The sequence below is a fragment of the Amblyomma americanum genome, chromosome 1 (genome assembly GCF_052857255.1).
Source record: "Amblyomma americanum isolate KBUSLIRL-KWMA chromosome 1, ASM5285725v1, whole genome shotgun sequence".
Lineage (NCBI taxonomy): Eukaryota > Metazoa > Arthropoda > Arachnida > Ixodida > Ixodidae > Amblyomma > Amblyomma americanum.
Genome location: NC_135497.1, coordinates 242,075,865 through 242,097,341, shown reverse-complemented (window position 1 = coordinate 242,097,341; position 21,477 = coordinate 242,075,865). Strand labels below are relative to the sequence as shown.

General features: G+C 45.9%; 1 protein-coding gene across 2 annotated transcripts; it reads right to left on the bottom strand.

Moving 5' to 3' along the window:
- Window positions 1–335: 335 nt before the first annotated feature.
- Window positions 336–16,488, bottom strand: LOC144114838 (PR domain zinc finger protein 14-like). Of its 2 annotated transcripts, none has more exons than XM_077648826.1 (4): window positions 15,937–16,488; window positions 9,355–9,607; window positions 7,334–7,499; window positions 336–5,443 (listed from the first exon to the last, which is right to left on the bottom strand). In XM_077648826.1, the coding sequence occupies exons 1-4, from the start codon at window positions 15,937–15,939 to the stop codon at window positions 5,176–5,178; spliced, it is 690 nt and encodes a 229-aa protein (XP_077504952.1). In that variant the 5' UTR covers window positions 15,940–16,488; the 3' UTR covers window positions 336–5,175. The 2 variants fall into 2 exon arrangements, with proteins under 2 accessions (XP_077504952.1, XP_077504953.1); XM_077648827.1 differs by lacking the exon at window positions 15,937–16,488 and adding an exon at window positions 10,375–12,310.
- Window positions 16,489–21,477: the final 4,989 nt, after the last annotated feature.

The window sequence follows — 21,477 nt, the reverse complement described above, 5'->3', positions numbered from 1 at the left end:
TGTTACAACATAGCACGCGAGACACACACTGCCATACAAACAACTTTTCTTAATCATTCACTCAAGAAGAAAGCTTCCGACACTTACCTTGGTGAGATTCTATACGTGAGCAGATGATCTGCTGTGAATCCTAGCGTAAAGCACGCCATATACCGCAGGAAAACTGAAAGCAAGATCCAGCCAGATTTTCTTCTCCGTCTTTGGTGTTAGTCAACATTGTTTCTTCACTATTAGCCTCGGCTTTTCCGAAAAAAAAAGCTGTATAAATAGCTCATGCATGGTGCTGACATACTGGCGGTCAGATTCATATGTTATGCGGATCAAAGAGCATGTGCTTTTCTTTTTTACTCACTTTTTATTGACATTGCTGTTTGTAGGAACGCTACACGGCGGGTTAGAAACACAAACGCAATATACAGCTCAGAAAGTGTTCCTAACCACAACCGCAAGCAACAGTAGAAAAGTAGAATAAAAACTCAAATGCCAAACATGCCACAACTCAGTTGCATTGTCAAATACAGGAGCTACAGAACGTAGCACAGCGCGAGCAGATTGAACATCGAATGCAAACAATAGTGGGCTGTGCAACGCGAACAATACAATAACGGCAGCATGAGACAGACACTTTCTAATGAAGTGTGAAAAAAGAAAACTGTGAACTTTCAAAATGGTGCAAGATGAATTATCCTGGCACCCCCCCCCCCCCCCCTACCTCTCCTCGTACCTTTTGGCACATGCAGAACCACGCCTTTTAATGAAACAATGAAAAGCATCACTTTCCAAGCAGCACAACAGAAACAGGACAAAAGCGAACAGAATGGGGTCAGTTCATTGGCAAGCACTACAGCCTCAAGCCGCCTATAGTCGCTGTACCTCATAGCACCTTCAATGTGGGTATGATGCGCATAGGTGTCAAGAACTGACTGAATGCAGCACGAGGCAAAAATTTAAGCAGTCACGGTTGACTGAGAAATTACGCTAATGAAAAATTCGTGCAGGTTTTCCATTTTGTTGTTCTTTAGAAAACGCAGTGCAGCACACATCACTGCACCTCAGGCAAGTGCATTTTTTATGGCCCGTTTTAGTGTCTCTGTATATTAATATATCAATTCGTCACAGAAACATTTTTGTTTAGTTCTTGCAGAAAATCACCAGATTAACATGTTTGTTGAAAGGAAACTATTATTTTGCCATAGCGTGTATATCGACCCTGCCGAGAGATCGCAATGCCACTAACTTTAGTCCTAAGTCCTCAGCATTCTGCAACGTGTACTTAATTGCTCCCAAATATTTGCATAGGATGAGTTAGGCTTGTTGTAGGGCTGGTTGTTATAACTTGGGAGAACGTATTTGCAGGCTAGTTGGTGCATTACTCGAATTTTTTTTAGCGCAGATAGACAGCACAGGAAGAAAAGAACTTGACAGGGCAGAGCTCTAACTAACAACTCGGTTTCTATCAACAGATCTCTTGCCTTTATACAGCAGCTGCTCATATCAACAAAGTGGAAGAAAAGAATTCACACACGAACATATCAGATCAACTGAGATCCCGTCATCCCTCGAGGAGGACTGGAGTGAATTTGTTTCTTTCACTTGGTGGGCTCGGTGGCTGTGCCACAACACGTTTGCATAACCCACTTGTCTTCGCCATGCAGGTGCACTCGCCCTCGATCATCTGGCTCTTGCTCAATGCTGTCTTTTGCGCTACCTGGGCGACCGCGATTGAGCGTGCGCCGTTGCGCGGCGCGGCTGACGGAAGGACATTGTGCGCAGCAACTACCAACCCGCCGATTCAAGTCAACTTGACACTCAGCGCAGACTGGGAGGCCCCATCGTCAGCAACAACACTCACCGTGCCATCTATAAAGGAGCAGCGACCATCCACCGCACCCTGTGGGCTCGGTGGCTGTGCCACAACACGTTTGCATAACCCACTTCTCTTCGCTATGCAGGTTGGTAACCATTGAACTATATTCACAAAAAAAACCAGCAACTACTTTTTGGTACAGCTTCCGAGCCCCCAGTGTTGCCTTGCTACCTGTATCGAGTGCTTTCATGTTGTTCGGTCCCTATTACTGATGTGCGGTGACATTGAGAGCAATCCCGGCCCCGAGAAGCTAGACGTAATCCTTGGCGAACTAAAAAAGATGTCTACTGGCCAGACAGAATTGGTTAAGGAAGTGCAAGAGCTTAAGGGCCAACTCTCTCAATAGACCTGAAAATGACTAATCTAACTAAGCGTCTCAGCGCCTTAGAAACTGACTACGAAAGTCTGTCTACACTCCGTAATGATCTGGAGGGGATTCAGGCCATTTCGGCTGCAACGTCTCGTTTAGTCAAGAAGAGCCGAATGACTTCATTGACGTTGGCCTTAATTTTAACTTGACCCAAGTTGTATCGGAACCGACACGCGTCGCAGGGGAAGCAGCGAACACTCTGGATCTCATACTGACCACTCATCCAGACAGTCTTAATTTCATTACAGGGCTCCGAGAAATCAGCGACCATAAAGTAATCCATGCCACCTTTAACTTCTCACCTGAATTAAGACAAACTTCCCAGAAAACTATTAGGCTCTACGATAAGAGAAACTATGAAGCAATCAACTCTGAAATAACGAACTTTCTGTCGGTCTTTGAAACGTCCTATCTTTCCAGAAGTGTAAATGAGAACTGGACCCTTTTCAAACATAAAGTTATCGAACTAACAAATAAATATATTCCATCATGCAGTTTACGAAAGAGTAATTAGAAACCCTGGTTCACAAAGACACTGAAAAGGCTCGAAAACAAGAAAAAACGCACATTTCGTACAGCGAAACGACACGCAAACCCCCACGCATGGGAAAAATATTATGAAGCTGAGAACGCATACTTGGCCGAGATTGGAAGTGCTAAGCGTTCATTTTTCGAAGTAGTACTACCAAAAATGATAGTTGATAACCCCAAGAAATTCTGGAAGGTGATAAACCCGAAGGAATCGCGCGCTATCACCCTCACTAACAATGCTGGTGAAATCGTGGCTGATTCCGACTGTGCAGACATCTTTAACTCTGCATTTTCATCTGTTTTCACCGACGAATCCCAAGCACCATGTTTTACATTACCACTTATTATTACTACAGCCATGGACGCCATAACTTTCAGCAGTAGTGGAATTTCGTGCATAATAGATAAAATAAAACATTCATCTGCCGCCGGCATAGATGACATCAATCCAAAAATTTTGAAAAACGCTAACCCAGCCTGTTCCAGTATTTTCTGTTTATTGTTTTCGTAATCACTCTCCGAAGGAACCATTTCAGACGACTGGAAAGTGGGGAAGGTCGTTCCCGTGCACAAAACAGGTAATACTGATTCACCTCTTAATTATCGGCCCATTTCATTAACAAGTATTCCCTGCAAAATCATGGAACACGTCATTTACTCCCAAATCATGCATATCTTAGATTCCAATAACTTCTTTCATCCGTCGCAGCATGGTTTTCGTAAGGGTTTTTCGTGCGAGACTCAACTAGCCATTTTTCTTCATGACATTCACGCCAACCTTGATATTAATCTGCAAACTGACGCCATCTTCTTAGACTTCGCTAAGGCATTCGATAAAGTACCTCATCAACACTTGCTTCTTAAACTTTCCCAGTTAAACCTACATCCAAACATCATCGCGTGGATTAACGAATTCCTCACGCACCGCTCTCAGTCTGCCTACATTAATAACCAATCCTCCAACCCGCTCCCAGTCACCTCTGGCGTCCCGCAGGGTTCCGTCCTTGGTCCCTTGTTATTCCTCATTTACATTCACGACTTACCCCAGCGCGTATCTTGCCATATCCGCTTGTTCGCTGACGATTGCGTTATTTATCGTTCGGTAACTAACCCTTCTCACCAAGAATCCCTTCAAGCAGACCTAAACCTCGTACTAAACTGGTGTTCGCAGTGGATGATGACACTCAACCCTAACAAATGTAAGTACATGTCTTTTCACCGCCGTCGCAACCCTTTTGTTTTTGAATATTCCGTTTCTAACTGCCCTGTTGACCTTGTCCAGTCTTACAAATACTTAGGTATCACCATTTCTGATGATTTATCTTGGCGACTGCACATAACTAATCTGATATCATCAGCTAATAAAACATTAGGTTTCTTAAAACGTCACCTGAGGGAAGCCCCTCAACACGTCAGACTACAAGCATACATCTCACTTATCAGAACTAAACTGGAATACGCATTGCCCATCTGGAACCCTCATCAAGCATATTTAACAAATGCCATCGAAGCTGTACAAAACCGAGCTACCAGATTTATTCTCTCTTCATACTCATACGACGTTAGCATATCATCTCTAAGATTACAATCAGGTTTGTGTGATCTTTCTGCTTGCCGTCGCATTGCCAGTCTTGTTTTGTATCACAAGTTTTTTTATTCGCCCCTAATACAAGAACCATACATCTGCGCACCCCCACCACGCAGATCCCATCGCATCGGTCACCCTCTTCAAGTTTTGCGTCCACGAGCCCGTACTACTACCTTCATGAACTCATTTTTTTCACGAACAGCAACTAACTGGAACGGCCTTTCCCACCATGTCGCTGCCATAGCCTGTCCATCCACATTTTCGACTTCTGTGATCGCCTGCATCTTGTAAACCCCACCCCTTATGTAACACCCCGAAAGGGGTCTTTAAGGAAAATAAAGTGATGTGATGTGATGTGATACGAGCAGCTGCTGTATAAAAGCAAGCGATCTGTCAATAAAAACCGAGTTCTTAGCGCTTTGTACTGTGAAGTTAGTTTCTTCGTGTGGTGTCTTTCTGTGCTAAAAACAAATTCCAGTTTGTGTAATTCTTCACAGATGTTAAAATTTCATGAAAAAACACACAAGACAGGGCTCAAGAGGAGCCTTTTACATGCCTCCACCTGCACCGAGTCCCTCACTCATCGCTGCACAGCTCTTCGTTATCCCTAGCAGAGCTGTGCCATGTGCACACATGTATTCTCATGTTGGCCATGTTCACAATGCCTTTCACGCAGAGCGGGGACTGGAGCTGGTATTGGCGGCCGTGCACCACCCTCTGATGTCTCACGACATCAACAAGTCGCGTGAACCTCTTGCCGCACTGTGAGCAAACGTGGGGCCTCTCCCCCGTGTTTGTCAGCAGGTGTTGAGGTGGCCCTTATGGTTGAACCACTTCCCGCAGCGGGGACACAGGTGCGAGGCAGCCCCGCCGTCCACACAGTGCTGCACCCTGCGGTGAGCAGCCAGTCTGGTTAGACGCCTGGCTGAAGCGCTGTCCGCACTCCAGGCACTCGTGCGGACTCTCCCCCGAGTGGACCAGCTGGTGGCCTGTGAGATGGTCTAGCCGTGCGAAGCCCTTCCCGCACACCTGGCACAAGAAGGGCCGCCAGCCCGTGTGGGTCCGCACGTGTCTGACGACATTAGGTCTACGTGGAAGCAAATGAAAGGGGCATTAAAAAGTAGACACTGTGAGCATGTTAACCACACTGATGACGCAGAGCTGAAAAACTAGAAGAAGCCCACTGCATGCGTATATGCTACCACACGGGGCCGCGGATCCACCTCTCACCGACACTGCTTCGTCCGGAAGGAGAGAAGAAAGAAAGGGAGTATTCTTTTTTCAATAATGCAACACCATCCGGTTGTAACATTATCCTGCAGTAATACCCAGCTATTTCCCTCACCTCTTCCTGCCATTTTTGAATATAAATTTTGGAGCACCTTTGTCGCAAGTCGCAGGTGTATCTGCATATTAACTCTATATATTAATATTAACTCTATATTAATTTCTAGTTACTTTAAATAACAAGGAAGGGCGCCGCCGTCGCAACGAAACGAGTGCCACAAACTGCGTATTTGCTGCACGTGCGCGCGGGGCATTACATTGTTACATTCGGGGGCCCGCTCTTCTGGGTTGGCAGCGTCTTCGGCAAGGTTCACCTGCAGGAAGCCATCACTAAGCTTCTTCGGGATGGTCCCGAGCCACGCGATAAGAATCCTCCCACGTTTCCGACTCGAGTACCCCGGATCCCGGGCGGACTCCGGGCGAAGCGGAGAGGCCGCCGCAGCGAGCCAACGGCAACTATTTTTCCCAAATGCCCGTGACTAAGTTGAGGGAACTAATGCGGCCTCATTCCCAGTAGAAGACGCTCTGTGTGAAAAAACGGCGGCGGATTAGCGGTCGTCGTCCGCCAGCCTTCGCAGGCGTCGCCAGGAACGAAGCGACCCTTCCGACTACTGGACCCGACCATGCGTTCTTGTCCGGGGCGTCGACTGACATCTAAAGAACAGGTGACGGCGGTGCGTGGAATCTTTCCACTGGCTACGAGATCATCTCCCTCCGCAGTCGGAGTGGACCCGAGGGCATCCTCCTCTCTCCCTGGCTCAACACATGACGAGGGCATGTCCCTGTGTGCGGTGGTGCGTGTTTGTGCGTGATAATATAAGACAGACCACTCCAACCCTGGCGGAGACGTCCTCAACCTGGGGAATCTAGGGACCAAGAACAGTATAAAACTGGACAGCGAGTGCAGTGAAAATCGTGCACCATTTGGGCGCTCCCTGAATCGTGCTTCATTTAGGGATCATGCTCCCTTTTAAGGCTCCTTAGGCCTCCTTTTAATATCCTCTCTTCGGAGAGAAGTTCCTTTTGACTCTATCTATGTAAATATTGTAAATGAACCCTCCAGTAACCTTCCTCCGATCATCCAACTCCTTAACCTCGTCGGCAGTCCTATCCTGGTGGTGGTGGCGCAGTTCGGAGCAAGCGTCGTTCCTGACCTGTGGTCCCGTCGGGAGTGACACTGAACCCCCATTCAACAACTGGTGTCCAGTGGTGGGAGCAAAGCGCCATCTCCAACAGCATATAGCGCCCGATCTTCGGCTCGGGAACTCGACGCGTACCGACTGATCGGCGCGGCGCTCCGCTCTTCGCTAGCGGAGCGAGGCCTCGTGTTGGGAACACCCTCCCGCTAGCTCGTCCCTATTGGCCTCGGAGTTTCTCGCTTGCCCTAGCGTGGGCGAATGTTCGCTCGAAACCGTGATGGTGAGTCGGATGACCTCAATTCCTTCGCATATTTTGTTGCTGTACCAATAAATGCCTGTTTGAGTCAGCCAGAGTGTTGCTCCTTTCTTCCCACACAGAGCAAGGCCCGACGTGGTCGGCGTGCGCTCGGTAGCGCGAGCTATCACGGGGTAGGGTCCGGGCAGTTTTGAACCGTGTGAGCCGCGGTTAATCGGGGATAACTTATTTATCCCCCAGTTAAAACCTCACATAACAAAACCAAAACGAGAGGAAAGTTCAAATCTTGTCTTACTTTTGATCGCTCGAATAGGGGCAGTGGGCGCAGCGGTGCCTTCCCTCTAGCCTCTGCGGGTGCTTGCGCCGCCTGTGCTTCTCCAAGAGATCTTGCGCTGAAAACAGCTCACCGCATGCACCGCAGGAGAAGACACATTTTGATCTGACCTCGCTGTTTCCGCCTTCTGCGGGAAAAAAAGCAGATAGTTTGTGGAGAGCTCTGAAACGAATTATAGTTCCAGCACTAATCGCCAGCCATCTCAAATTCACGTCTACAGACATGCACAGAAGAGTTACCACGGCTTTCTTGTTTGTTTGTCTTTTCGTTTTACAAATCGATATTTATTTATTTCCTGAGGGCATAAAAAGGGTATGTAATGATGGTTGAAAGATAATGATGGCTAAATAAAGGAAAAATGTTGGCAGTTCTAATAAAGCTGATGATGCGGTCCCTGACTCCAAGCGATATATAACGAAGTATTGGCCGGCGAGAGACCCGCTGCCGCACCAGGTGCCAGATTCTCGTCGGCTCCAGCGCCGGGCATACCCACAGCTGATGGTGGATATCAGCCTCAAAAACCGGAATTTGCAGGTTGGACAGCCGACGCGAGAATATGTCTCGAAATTGAGGCCACTTTCGAGCTACCGCAGGAGGAGCTTTGTTTTAATCACATCGTGCAGCTGCTTGTGCGCAGGACCACCAGCGCGCCTCTGTACTATCGGGGACAACTGCATGAACGCTGACCGTTCTTATAAGCTACTACGATACCTGGCACTTGCTTCAAGGTTCGATTGTTCCAAAGCTGACAAAAAAGCTCAGAAAGTAAGCGTTCATGCCAGTGACGATGCCGACGGGACGCGATGATTGCAGGCGGCGACCCCGAAAACCTACCGGACCTATTAAAAATTTGCCCAGCGCTTCCTTGAGATCCATACGCGGAGGGAATTATTTGATAATTGGGGCTTTTTAGGTGCTCCACGTGGCAGGCGATATACCAGGTCTTTCAGGAATGCTTGACACTAATTTTTTAAAAAATAGGCTTTTTGAGGTAACAGTATGGCGTTTGACGCGTAGTAATACGAGTTAAAGCGGACACCAGACAACTGATCCGAAAGGTTTATGTCATTATTAACATATAAGTCACGCTACGGTGGAGATTGCCCGCAGAACAAGCAAGGTTAATACCACCTGCAGCGTACAACTCAACTCAACTCCCAACTGGTAAATTGCTTTTACTAGTAAGCTGATTAACTAAATTGTAATAGTTGATTTTCTATCCCCGCGGCGCACGGGCCACTTGGCCTTCTCTGCCATGCCTCGACTAGCGCTGCGAAAGCAACAAGCAGCGGTGAGCACCGCAGATATTCGCACACTCTAATTAACGCACATGAAAGAAGCCAACATTCACTGAAACCAAGGAGTGTCTTTTTAATTTGTGATCTTCATCGACGGAAGATTAACTGGGTAATTATTTTTAAAATAATTTATTAGAAAGCAGAAGAAAAACGACATGTCATCAATGGAATCCGAACCCACAACCTCCGAAATACGCGTCCGAAATACGCTCTACCAACCCATAAAAACGCATTCATCGCCGAGAACATTGTATTTAAAAGCCTTCCCGCCAATCCATTTAAACTCAAGATGTCTTTACCGAAAAGAGCGGGTTACCTCTGTATTACAGTGAATAGTGATGTGGTGTGGCCTCTGGGATCCGCCCCGGAATTCGGTGTTGACGCATGCATTATGCTTGCGAAATCGGCAGTGGAGGGCGACACCTGTATTTTTTCTTTATTAAATTATAAAAGCTCCGTTGCTGGTCAATGTGGTCTCTGTGATTGAACGAGTTTCCTTGTACATTCCAGCCAACTTCTACTTGACATCCCTATCCTTTTAATACAGCTCTTTTGGAGTGATGCATTTCTTATGACCATTCGGGATGCAAAGTGTCTCATCAGCCTCTCCATGAAAAATCTAAATCAGATCACCCCACCCAATTGCGACTGCTCGTACCACGCATGAAAAGACGTGACCCTCACCTTTCGCGGACGGCCCCGAACCTCGTGGCTTGCCGAGCAGCCCCAGCTCCCGAGCAAACGCTGCGCCGCACCACACGAGGAGCTCCTCGCCGGCGCCCACGGCCTTGGGTGTCCGGTAGTATTTGTTGCCGTAACGTCTGAAGGCCACCATGTTCTGTTCCTGTGGACTGGCTGCGCAGTTCACGTAGCGCATCCAGTTGGATCTGTCTAGCGGACGACCGTCCACCAGGAACACCTCCCCGTCCTTGAAAACCTGCGTACAGAACAGGAACAAACTCAGCTGGATGTTCTGTGCAGCTTTAGCTTCGGGGTGCTCTGAAATACTCCCTCTCAAATCATTCTAAGCTTTTGCCTTTCAGTCTCCAGTAGCCACCGCTAGCCTGATGAAAGCTACAGGACAGTACAGGGACCTTATATTTATGACATTTCGTTTTTAGGTTGTTTATTTTAGTCCTTTATCATTATTCATGGCTTTCCACTGATGACGCAAGCCCTGCTGGATGGCCACAATGACCAAGAACCAGAATAAATTAGCCTTAAAAAATTGCAGAGGACATTTAGGCTCTGCCCTAAGAGTATGGCACGATAGCTGTAATCGGTTAATGCCCATATATGCTGAGTTGCCCAATCTCGACTTTAGATTCATAGACCCCTGGAAGTCCTTATATCAGTCCTGGCACCGTGGTGCAACGGTTAAGTGATGCGCCACTGCCCTGCGATGGCAGGTGCTGCCACTGGTGGGGCTTGTGCTACCGAGGTTGCTCTTACCAAGCAACCTCTCACGACCAATCATTAATTTAACTGCCACCTACCACGGTAGCCAGTTTGCTTACAATTCGATGGGCAGGTTGTGACGACGCCACAAGGCCACGTAACCTGGGTAACCCACTTACGCTGCTTCTCCTGAGATTTTTTTCTCACAATGCCGTTCGACAACGGATTTTCTGCCGAATGGGATCCTTAACATTGTGGTGTTAAAATGAGGCTCATGTGTCGTGTATCCTGAGTTGATGGTATTACCTGCTTTGCAGCCTGAAGTTGTTGCGAGGATGGTCAGTCCGTAGCCATACAAAGTGAAAGGGACAGGAGTAGCATGGTGCATTGAACGTTTCCCGTGTCACTGTTCGTCCAGAGGAGATACTTTTTGTCCACAAAGAATTGATGCATGGAGACATTTCGCCAAGCACAAAAAGATTTGCAGAAGTGGTCCGCTATCGATGGATCGAAATTACCGCCACGACCAACGAATCCTTGCTCGAGAGCTCGACTGGCAGTCGTCTCAGTTCTTGAAGGCCATGCACCAGAACGCCACTCTCCTCTCTTCAGGTACACAGAAACTGTCCAGCCGTGTGAGCATTTCATTTCTAATGGCACAACAAGAGGCATTGTGCGGCAACACAAGCTGCGAAAAATGCTGACAGAGCGAAGAATCGAAAGAACTTTCCAAAAAGAATGTTTGAAGAGTCATTTTCATTAATCTTAGCCTAACGCTAAAGTGTAGAAGACAGCAACAATGTCCATATCTTGTGAAGCTGATTTCAACCAAAAAGTGCTGCATACCACGTCATTATACAGAAGTATGGTGCCGTGAGTTTTTGGTAGGGGCAAACATGCAGCTACGACTAAGAGTTTCAACCTGGCTTCCATGGTGAGACACTTGGTTTTTTTCGTGACAGAAAATCCCAGTAAATTTTGGCAGTTTCTGTCAAACAAAGGAACTAGAAAACTTGATAAGATTATCATCAACGACTCTGCCATTACAGATAAAAAGGGGATAGCTGATGCTTCTAATACTTACTTCCAAAGCGTATTTACTAAATCTAATACAACGTTTAACGACTGTTGTCTGAACAGTCTCAAAAGAAGTGTTACCATTAGCAGAGAAATAATAGTAGAATTACTCCTGCGGCTAGACACCAAGGAACCCCCGGCCCCGATAATATTCCCACTACCTTTCTTAAAATTTACGCTGTAATACTAGCCAAGTTTTCGATAATAATATTTATGAGCCTCTTGAATCGGGTATAGTACCAGATGAATGGGAAATTTCCCACGTGATTCCGGATTTTAAAAATGGCAGCCGACTGCAAGTTGGTAATTACCGCCCTATTTCTCTCATTTCCACCTCCTACAAAAGTGCTAGAACATTTAATCACCAAATACCACAACAATTTTTCGGACCAGACGGAAATAATGACCAAAGCCCAACATGACTTCCGTCAAGGATATTCCACTACAGCACAACTAGGGGTCACTGTAGGTAAAAGTGTCAAAGTGTTTGATTGTGGTCGCCAGGTCGACATAATTTTTTAGATTATTCCAAAGCTTTTGATAAAGTTCTTCATCATAAACTAGCAACAAAAATGAAATTATTAGGCATTCCGGACCAAATAATCAGTTGGGTCACATCATGTTTATCAAAACGAAAGCAGTTTGCGACATCGATGGAGCAACCTCTCGATTCTTAGAAGTTTACTTAGGTGCGCCTCAGGGATCGGTTTTGGGTCCAGTACTCTTCAATATCTGTATAAAAAACCTCACAGAAGCTCTCTAACCCTCTGTGACCGAAACGCTGTTTGCGGATTATTGTACTATATTTAATTCTGTCAAATCTGTGTCTGACTAGCTTACTTTGAACGAAAATCTACAATTATTAGCAAAATGGTGTAACAAATAAGAAATGGTTATTAACTTCGACAAAACAGTTTATCTCTGCATCAGTAAAAAGAATACGCAACTTAATTTTACATACAACATAAATAACAATGCAGTCAGAGAGGTAAAAGAATATAAGTATCTAGGAGTCACAATAACGTCACGGCTCAAATGGACGGGCTATGAATGGGCAGTGGGCTACGAAAGTTTTCAGATACCTGTATATAAAGAATGTTGACACGAAATGGAGAAAGCGAACTAGAAAACTGAGAAGCAAATATCTGGACAGCAGTAAGGGGGGGGGGGGGGGGGGGCAAATCAGCAATTATCGGCTAAGAAAAGGGTTAAAGAAACAGAGAGAGCTCTAAATGTGGAAAACAGGGATGCTGACGAAATCGGCACTTGGAACATACAGGATCTTCAAGCAGGAAATTGCCAAAGAAAATATCTATGATAATTGTAGGGGAAGCTCTTTGTTGTTTGGGGCCAGGAATGAAGTTTTGCGGACTGAGACATTTAGAGTTAGGTACCACGTGATAGACACGGCGTGCGTTGCGTGCAGAGAGGAGGAGGAAACGGCTGAACACTTGATACTTTTCTGTAAAGGGCTTCACCCTACAGTGAAAAGCAGCGGGGCTGATATAACCAAGGCATTGGGGTTTAAGGACAGTGAAGGGGAAGTAGATTTGAAGTGGGTAGAAGTAACCAAGCGAAGGTTATCTGATTGGTGGCTAAAATCAAGACAAGAGTAAAATTTCTTAAGTCATGGCTAGGTGGCTTGAGCCACCGCCCGATTTAAAGGGTTCAGCCGTATCCATATCCATCCACCCATACATCCATTCATCCGGTTGAGAATGAGAGCGAAGCAAAAAAACGTCACGGAGAAGCGCATCTCATCGACCAATCGGCGTTTTCAGCCTACCTACTTCCAAACGCTTCGGAAGCTGCAATCCATAGAGGCATGGAGGAAAAAAAAAAAAAAACTTTTCTTCCTCCATGCATGGAGGAAGGAAAATTCCTCTATGCTACAACCCATGGAGGAAGGAAAACTCAGGAGAGGCCCTTTCTATACAACAACATGGGAGAAAAGTGTGGAGGAAATCACGTAGTTCTTTCTCGCTCGGGAGGCGATCTTGTCCGGGCAGCCTGTTTACAAACCGGGCGGCAGCAGCTGGCCGCGGCATACCATTTGAGGTGCGGCGTAGGCGTACTTTCGTTAACTGCTCGAGTTTATGTTTTTGGTGGTGCTCACAGGCTGACGTTGACGGCGTTCAACCATATCTTAGTGCAAAATTCTTGTTGCGTGCACGGATTTGAACGCTTTCGGCCACAACCATTCAACGACAACGTCTACTGCAGTGCTGCTCGGAGCCGTCGAGAGGCCGCCGCTGTTCACTCGCCCTGTTCGTGATTCGAAACGGCGTGCACTACAGAGCGGTCGTCGGCGTATTGTGCGAACGTTTCGTGTCTTGTGCGTGCCGTGTGCTATTCGCGTTCCCGTTTCGATCAGCAGTGAAACCTCGTTGCTAGTTATGTGTGTTCTTGCAACGCTCCAGCGATTGCAACTGGTGTTGGTTATAATACAACTGGTATTTTTGTTTTTCGACGATTGCACTTGTGTGAGCGGCGGGGTTCATGAAATGGGCGGAGAGCGATATTGCAAAGGAAGCAGCGGCGCTCGCTTTGTTCTTAGTATATAGAAACTTTGTCGCATGCCTGTCTCAAGTGTCGTGCAAGCTATTTGCCTTTGGGACGTGCCGGGCTCATGTGTATTCGTTCATATCGAGATCAAGTCTGTATTTCTGGTCGCACGCTGTTTTTAGATCCGTTTCCTGTAGCAGGTTCAGCAGTTGCTTTGTTGAGGTCATGAGAAAAAAGTGCGAAAAAGGCGAAGCATTTTCGCACTTCATGACAGCGAAAATGTTTCAACTCCCCATATGGTTTCGTTTGCCACCCTTCGCGTATTAATAGTATGGACGTTTACGCTCCGAGCTTTCACTGCGTAATGAAGCTCGAACTGAATTTGGGCGCCTTTTCTCACATGTGTTTATTTTTCCCATGTCCTATGACAGTGTCATTTGTGGTAAAAAGTACTCATTGAAATGAGAATGCACATGTGCATTCAATTTCAAAGATGCCTGCAGTTATGCTGAAAAAATATAATTTGATGTGTTCAATACATTGACTTTCACTTTCTGTATGGTGGATCACAAGTAAAGTGTGCTACTCTGCAGTGGCATTACAAGCTAAAATTTCAACAACTAGAGAAAATTTATGTGTACAGCTGCAACTGTGCACGTTAAACATGAAACACAGCAATGAAATAACGCACAGCAGCACTGTGAAACCTATACTGAAGCCACTGTGTACTCCTAAACTTCTAGAAGCAGTCTGAAAAGATACGGTCATGTATATAAATAATCATGCTCTACACTAGATCTGTGGATGCAAAACCTGCCACGTGTCATGCTAGAAGGGTGGATTTATGGATCATTCTTAAAGGGGGGGGGGGAGGAGGGGGCTGTCTCATATAAAACATGTATTCCTTGGAATTTTTTTGTTGAGAAATAGGGGCTCGGCACGGTTTTCCTATGTAAAATGTCAGGTTTTTGAATGGGGATGACATCCCCCCCACCATAAATCCTTCCCTGCCGTGCTCCTATAGCCACTGTCGGCACTCTCTGTTTCTGTCACCTCTATGAGTGGCTCTTGAAGTTGTGGATCAAATGTCATTGTTGGCGCGGTCATCATTATGAATATGTTATGATGCTAAGTTTTGCATTCAGGGTCAAGAACTCAGACTTCTTAGTATAATTGCCAATCCTCGCTGCTGCATGAGAAAGCTTTCCCGGCATGGCCAGCCACACGAAAACTTGCTATGAAGAAAAATACAGTATTCAAGACCAAAAACAAAATACTCCAGGATTCTTTTTGTACTCACTGCTGCAGCAGGAGACATTGTTGAAACAGCCAGCTTCCCAAACATATGCAATATAGAGATTGCAATATTCATCAACAAGAGCAGCATTAAAAGGCAGGTTGAACACTAAGCTGCGGTGTTATCGTGCATGGAAGCATTGTTCACGACTTAGCCAAAAGCACGGACGTGCACACTCATTCAGCATAATACTGAGAGGGTTGTGCTATCCGCCAGAGAGCGTGATTGAAGTGTGGCCAGTATACGGACCACATTTATGCGAACACAGCATGCAAACATCTCGACATCAAGAACCTTGCTCAGGGATCTCAGGCATGAAGCTCTGAATTCATTCCAGCAAATAAAGATTGTTTTAAAACCTCATGAGCACATTTGACAGCTGTCCATTCGAAAATCATGATGTTCTCATGTACAAAGTATAGCAGAGGGCCATTTAAATATAAGCCTTGTGCCAGCAAGCTGGACACGGAAAGCTTCCAGGGTAGCCATGTTCTAAAGCTTTTCAGGAAGCTTAAATTTAAAGGCAGTACTTTACATTGCATTAAAGTGGGATAGTTCTTTCAGAAGTATCATGAAATACACAGCGCAATCCAAGACACACAGAATAAAAAAAGAATGAAAGATGATACACGGCACAGAGTAATAAGTTCTATTTCAGTGGCACCATGTGTAACAGTTTATATAAAAAAATGAGAACAAAAAGCATGCTCTTCAAAGTATATATATGGAAGATTTGGTTTTGTTTTATTCTGCTATATTTTGGCAGCAGCTGTGTATTTATACACAATTTCACTGAACTAGTTTTTTTGTCCTTCACCTTACCTGGTGAAATTAAGCTTCTAGCCCTGCTATTAACTCGTACGAGTCTAGGATGAGCCGGATGTAAGTATACCAGTATATTTCGCAAAGTGCCGCCTGGAAGAAACCCACGGACACATATCTCCGTCTTCGCAAAACGACGCAGGCAAAAGTGGCAATAAACGACCTACCATGGTGGACCACCGTAATAAGTTGCTTCCCGCGCTTGCCACAGTTGCGATAAGTGCCTTTGCCGAATGCTACTTGATTATGGCCATGCAAGGCCGGACTGTTTCGTTCGAACGAGAGAGCGGGGACGGCGCGGAGACGACGCGGCAAAGAGCAATAACTGGAAGCAGCTGGATGTCTCACACGAACGCTTCCGACGTCTCCTGTACATGAACAACGGCCAGGAGTCAAGCGGCACTCGCACTGGAGTCTCTCTAGTCTGGCTCCTTCGCGTGGTTTGAAACGCGCACGAGGAGAAACGTAAACAAGAGCGCAAATAAAAATAAACAAAAGCGCGCCCGGACAATTTGGCGCCGAGCTCGTTTCCGGCTTCAAAAAATGTCACGCGACGGCCTCTTTTTTTTTTTCTTTCCTCCATGCTGCAATCTATTTCCGCTGTTGGCGCTATCTATCGCGCTTTCCCCGACGTTGGCGCCGCGCGGCTCCGGTTTCTAGTTGCGAGCAGCGCTAATAGGTTTGAAAATTTAAAGTAGCTATAATGCAGGGCTAAGGATTAATAAATAAATAAAATAAGTATATGTTGTATAGTTTAATTTAGTGTAAAGTGCAGTACATGGTCGAAGCGCCGAAGTAGCCAAGAAGCCAGTAGTCCATCGTTTTTAATGGCGGCGCTCATGTTCACACGGTTTTCTCTCTGGTTTCGCTGCTTCTATCGTGGTGTTTCATGACTATTTATTTAGTACAAAATAGTCTCCTTTGCGCTTGTTGTGTACGACATTTGTCAGAAGCTGTGCCAGCATGAGATATGATCAGTGAGCCTTACAGGAGCACTCAGTGACTGTTATTTTGATGGAAACCGTTTCGACTGAACAAACGCGATGATTGCTGCGCGTGTCTTGTTCGCCTTTTCGTCCAGAGAACATGTTTTCGTTAGGCTGTGCAGCACGGCGCTTCCCTTGCGAGACACTAAACCGAAGTCGCGTCATATTAGAGTAAGTTACTTAAGCACGACCGTTGTCCCACGACGCTTAGTTTCCTTGTTGGTAGTGCATAAGGGCCAAAACAAAGGCAGTGTCTGTTCCACCGGCAGTCGCGAGAATCATCGGGCTGAAATTCTCCCAGCACTCGCCTCCGATTGAGTGCTTAGTTGAGAGCACCTTCTCTCCTCTTCCTTCATGGTCCCTGATTCCCCTGACAATCTAGCAACAAACTCTAATTTGAAAGTGATGAGTAGCTGAGACCGCCGGATTGAGATTGGGCACTTGCCAGCAATCAGCTGCGTAGTGTGACGTGAGAGTAATGCCTTTTATAATTTTCGGTGCCATTCTCGGCTACGGAGAACTCTTCAGTGCACTCAATACACGCAGCTCGACTCGGCCGAAAACACAAGCAGTAAAGACCCCCAGGTGGTCAAAATTATTCCGGAGCTCTCCACTACGGCACCACTTTCTTCCTTCTTTCACTCCCATCGTCCTCCCTTCCCTTGTCCGCTGAGATGTCAGACAAATACTGCGCCATTTCCTTTCCTCAAAAACTTTTTTAAGGTTATTTCATTGCTTCCAAAGTGGTTCGCAGCCCGCGCGCCGCGGGGCTGGGATCTTCAACCTGTAAGCCAGCAGCTCTCCTTGCCCAGCTACTCGTCACTTTCAAATCAGTTTGAAGCTCCTGTGCGGCCCGCGGCGCGCGTGCGTCGGGTCTACAGTCAGGATGCCCGGCTATTTATCGCTTTCTAATGCTTATAACAAAGCTCCAGAAGAAGCCTGGACCGTGAAGAAAAAAAATGCGCTTTACTTCGCTAAAATCAGCCAGTGAGAGGCGAGTGCCACGAGAATTTATGCTGCGCTTCATGTCCATTCGCTGCAGCATTGTGCGCTGCTAGCAATAGTTGTCAAATAGTTTGTTAAGCAGTTAGGAAGTAATGTAAAAAAAAATGGAAATGATATATGGGTGCTGCTGGTAAAAGCTTGACATTGTGCGCCTTTAGCTAATAATTTCATCGAAGAGCAGGAGCAATTCTTTTTAGTTAAGCATGACCCTATGATATGTTTTGTTGTGCTACTTTGTGATACACTGCTGCATGCTGAACAGAGCAGTGAAGGATGTAATAAAAAGCTGACTGGTATTAACATAAAAAATCTAAGCTTTTAAGTAATATTTTGGTTTGGACCAGTGGGTTCATATTTGTAGCATATTCTGAAGGCTGCACAAATGGAAACGGGGACTAAGCAGGCATGTGAAAATGACAAGACTGGCACCACTTGTAACTGAGGATTTATACAGCGTCTCACAAATCCGGCCTTGTCAGCACGGGGGATGTGGCACAGTGCCGAAATTGAAATGTGCCCAAGGGCACACTATAAACAGGAAGGAGTAAGAAGGGAGTAAGCTGTCTCTCACTACAACCGCTTACATAAAAGGAAGAGCGCCATAAGAGCGCTTACTCCCAGTTTATTTCTCTGTAGGCGTATTCGTGTTTAGAGTGCAGGTGCCACTTGAGTAAATGCCACAGCTATGTAAAGAAACGACAGTACGATGCAAGAATAATGTACAACAGCCATGTAAAACTTCTAATCTGTCAACTTGTACTATGCGATCTGAAGTTAACCCATTAAGGCCCACGGAGAAACTACTAATAGGAGTTCAATTATCTTTTGCACACCTTATTACCTGAAGTAAATAACAACACGTGCAAAGTTTCATGGCCTTACCATTATTAGTTCACAAGTTATGATACTGTACTTTAGAAAGTACACTGGGCGCTCCCATGGCAAATGTGAAAGTTAGCACGGTGCATGAAACTTATTGAAGCAACCATGCTTTATGCAGAGTGCAACACTGCACTTTGTCGCAAGACCATTTCGACCTTTTGTGACAGACAGTGCAGCGGAGTTGTTTGTCCAGCTTCTTATGAATATGTCCGTGTGGATTGAGAATAATGGCAGATAGGACATATAGTGGAGACCTCTTGGTGATCCAGTGAGGCACACCAAGGCGCAGGTAGTGCCTCGCTATGATGCGGGTGAATGCGAGTAAGTCAAGCTGTGAATCTCCTACAAGTTAGTAAATTATCCATGCGTTGACTACGGCCATGTTGATCATCTGCGTAAATAGGGGCCACCACCATTTTTTTCCTTGGATGCCAACTCTGTAGTTGTTCACAGTTTGATCGTTAAGATCCACACCTCCCATGCTACTGTTGTAGCTGCTGAAGAGATTTGGTTGCGGAACCTTTACTCTTTTTTTCGGAAGATGACCATCGATTCACCGAGCTCAGGGGTTCAATGGTGTCATAATTCGTCGCCATCGTCACTATGATACTGTCTCTCCACTTCACTAAAAGAACCTCGTTTTCGGGATCAAAACAAAAGCATTATTCTCCACGTTGCTTTCGCTCCATCTCCTTCTTAGAAAGCAGAGGGCATCCATTCAGACGATTCTCTCGAATAGTCCCGGTTGCTCGAAATCCTAGAGTGTAAAGAGACGCGAGAAGGCTGTGACTGGTAAAAAATTCTCTAAGAATACAGCATGCTCGCTTGCCGTCGGTACAACTTCAAGAAGAGAAGGACCGACACGCGGGCCCAGTGGCCTTGTATCAGGTGTAATGGACTTGCCGCAGTATGTGTTGAATGCATAGCAGTACCCATTGGTGCTGCATAACATCCAGTTTTTGTAGCCGAAGCGTATTGGCTTCCCCCTGATAAACTGCTCGCATGAGTGATGCCCAAAATATTTTACTATTGATTCATCTATGGACAGGATTTCATGAAAAATTCCGTGCTGTCTAAACTTTTTGTTCAGGAGCTCCATTAGCGATCTCACCTTGAACATTCTGTCACTTGTGCTCTGAATCAAATCATTGTCTGCTAGGTGCAAAAAGCGCTTTATATCCAGAAATCGCTGTCGGCTCATGCAGTTTGCAAAACACGAAACCAAAGCGTCCTCGTCAAGGGACCAGTACATTCGCTGGCTGGGCAGCTTGTGATATCGCTAAGCAACAGAATTCCAATGAGTTTCTTACCATCCTCTATGTTGATGACAAAACCGTGCTCATTATTCTCCTTCGCATATTTTCCGGTATGCACTACAATATGAGTCAGAACTTCATCATCGAGTATTGTGCTGAACACCTCATTCGGAGACTTTCCAAAGATTAAAGACTTGAGGTTCAACTCTCTCTCCTTAGTGCCCCTAGTTGGAGTGGCCCAGTGATACTCTGGCTGGCTGTTCTTCCAAAGCGGACGCTAGACCTTTGCTTTTCTGTTGCGCGGCCTTGCATCGTCCCGAGTTTCCTCACATCCACCGCAATGTAACTCCAGCGTGCCTAGAAAGCAATATAAAGGCTTATATTTCTCTAGATTTTGAATCAAGGTATGTAAAAGGATCTCTCTAGTCACCTGAGACGTCGTTTACCACCGTATCAGTTGTACCGTCGTCGTCTCCCTCCTCCACATCAGTATCCACGCTAGGCTCAGGAGGCACAATAACACTATCTACAGGCTCTTCCGCATGCACAGCAACATCAGCGGCAACCTCGAGAGCCTCAGACAACCGGCAAAACGGTCTTTTTCCAAAGAAAACACCGGGATCCATCCTGAGGCAACCTACAACAACAAACAAGTCTAAGCTCCAGCGAAGGCCCGTTGTACTATACACAGTATACCGCGATTTATCTACCCCTCTAATCAAAATAGATCATTCTAGATGCTTCCTGTGCTTGGTAGCGATTACCTTACGCCTCATACTGCTGAATATGCCATTATTTATACAATATACGGCGTAAAACAGCAGAAAACACAGAAAAAAAGCAGTACCCACCGCAAGCATTCGAACAGCACACGTTTTCCGGGATGACGACGAGCGTAGATCGAAAGAAAGGGTACCGCGCAATATATCAGATTAGGAGTGTCTTGTTGTAACACCTGGTGCCATAAATGCAAACTAGCCAAATCTGAATATTCGGTTGAGAATTTTTTATAGCTCAAAAACCAAGTGTACTTTGTAAAGTAAACTGGGCGCTAATGGATTTAAAAAAAGTTTCTTAGAATGTCTCTCTTATTAGATAATACGCGTAAAACTCGGTCTGGAGAACTCCTAATTAGCATCGTTATATGCTAGACGAACTCGGCATCGTGACCTTAGTCTTCTAGCCTATATATTCGCTGAAGCAGACACAGGCTCTCGTTCTTTGGACGCACAGTAAGAGACCAGAATGAGATAGCTAAAGCGCTTCTCCGTGAGATCTAACCAGATGGTGCACTTATTGCCTTTTAGTGCGGAAGCTCATCTTCCCGATCAGAGCTGCAAAAGCCGATTCAACGGTGAAGCCTTGACCTTTACCTAGTAAAAATTAAACATTAAAAGAAATTTTGCCGCCACTGGGATTCAAACCTTTGGCGGCGCGAATAGATCAGCTTCGCTGCCCACTGCACGACAGCTCTATCTTTTTTTTTTCTTTATTTGCATCGAAATAAAATCCGCTAGGCTACCAAGTGCTTTCGGAAATACATACTTTATGCAATGCCGAAACATATTCTCATGTCTTC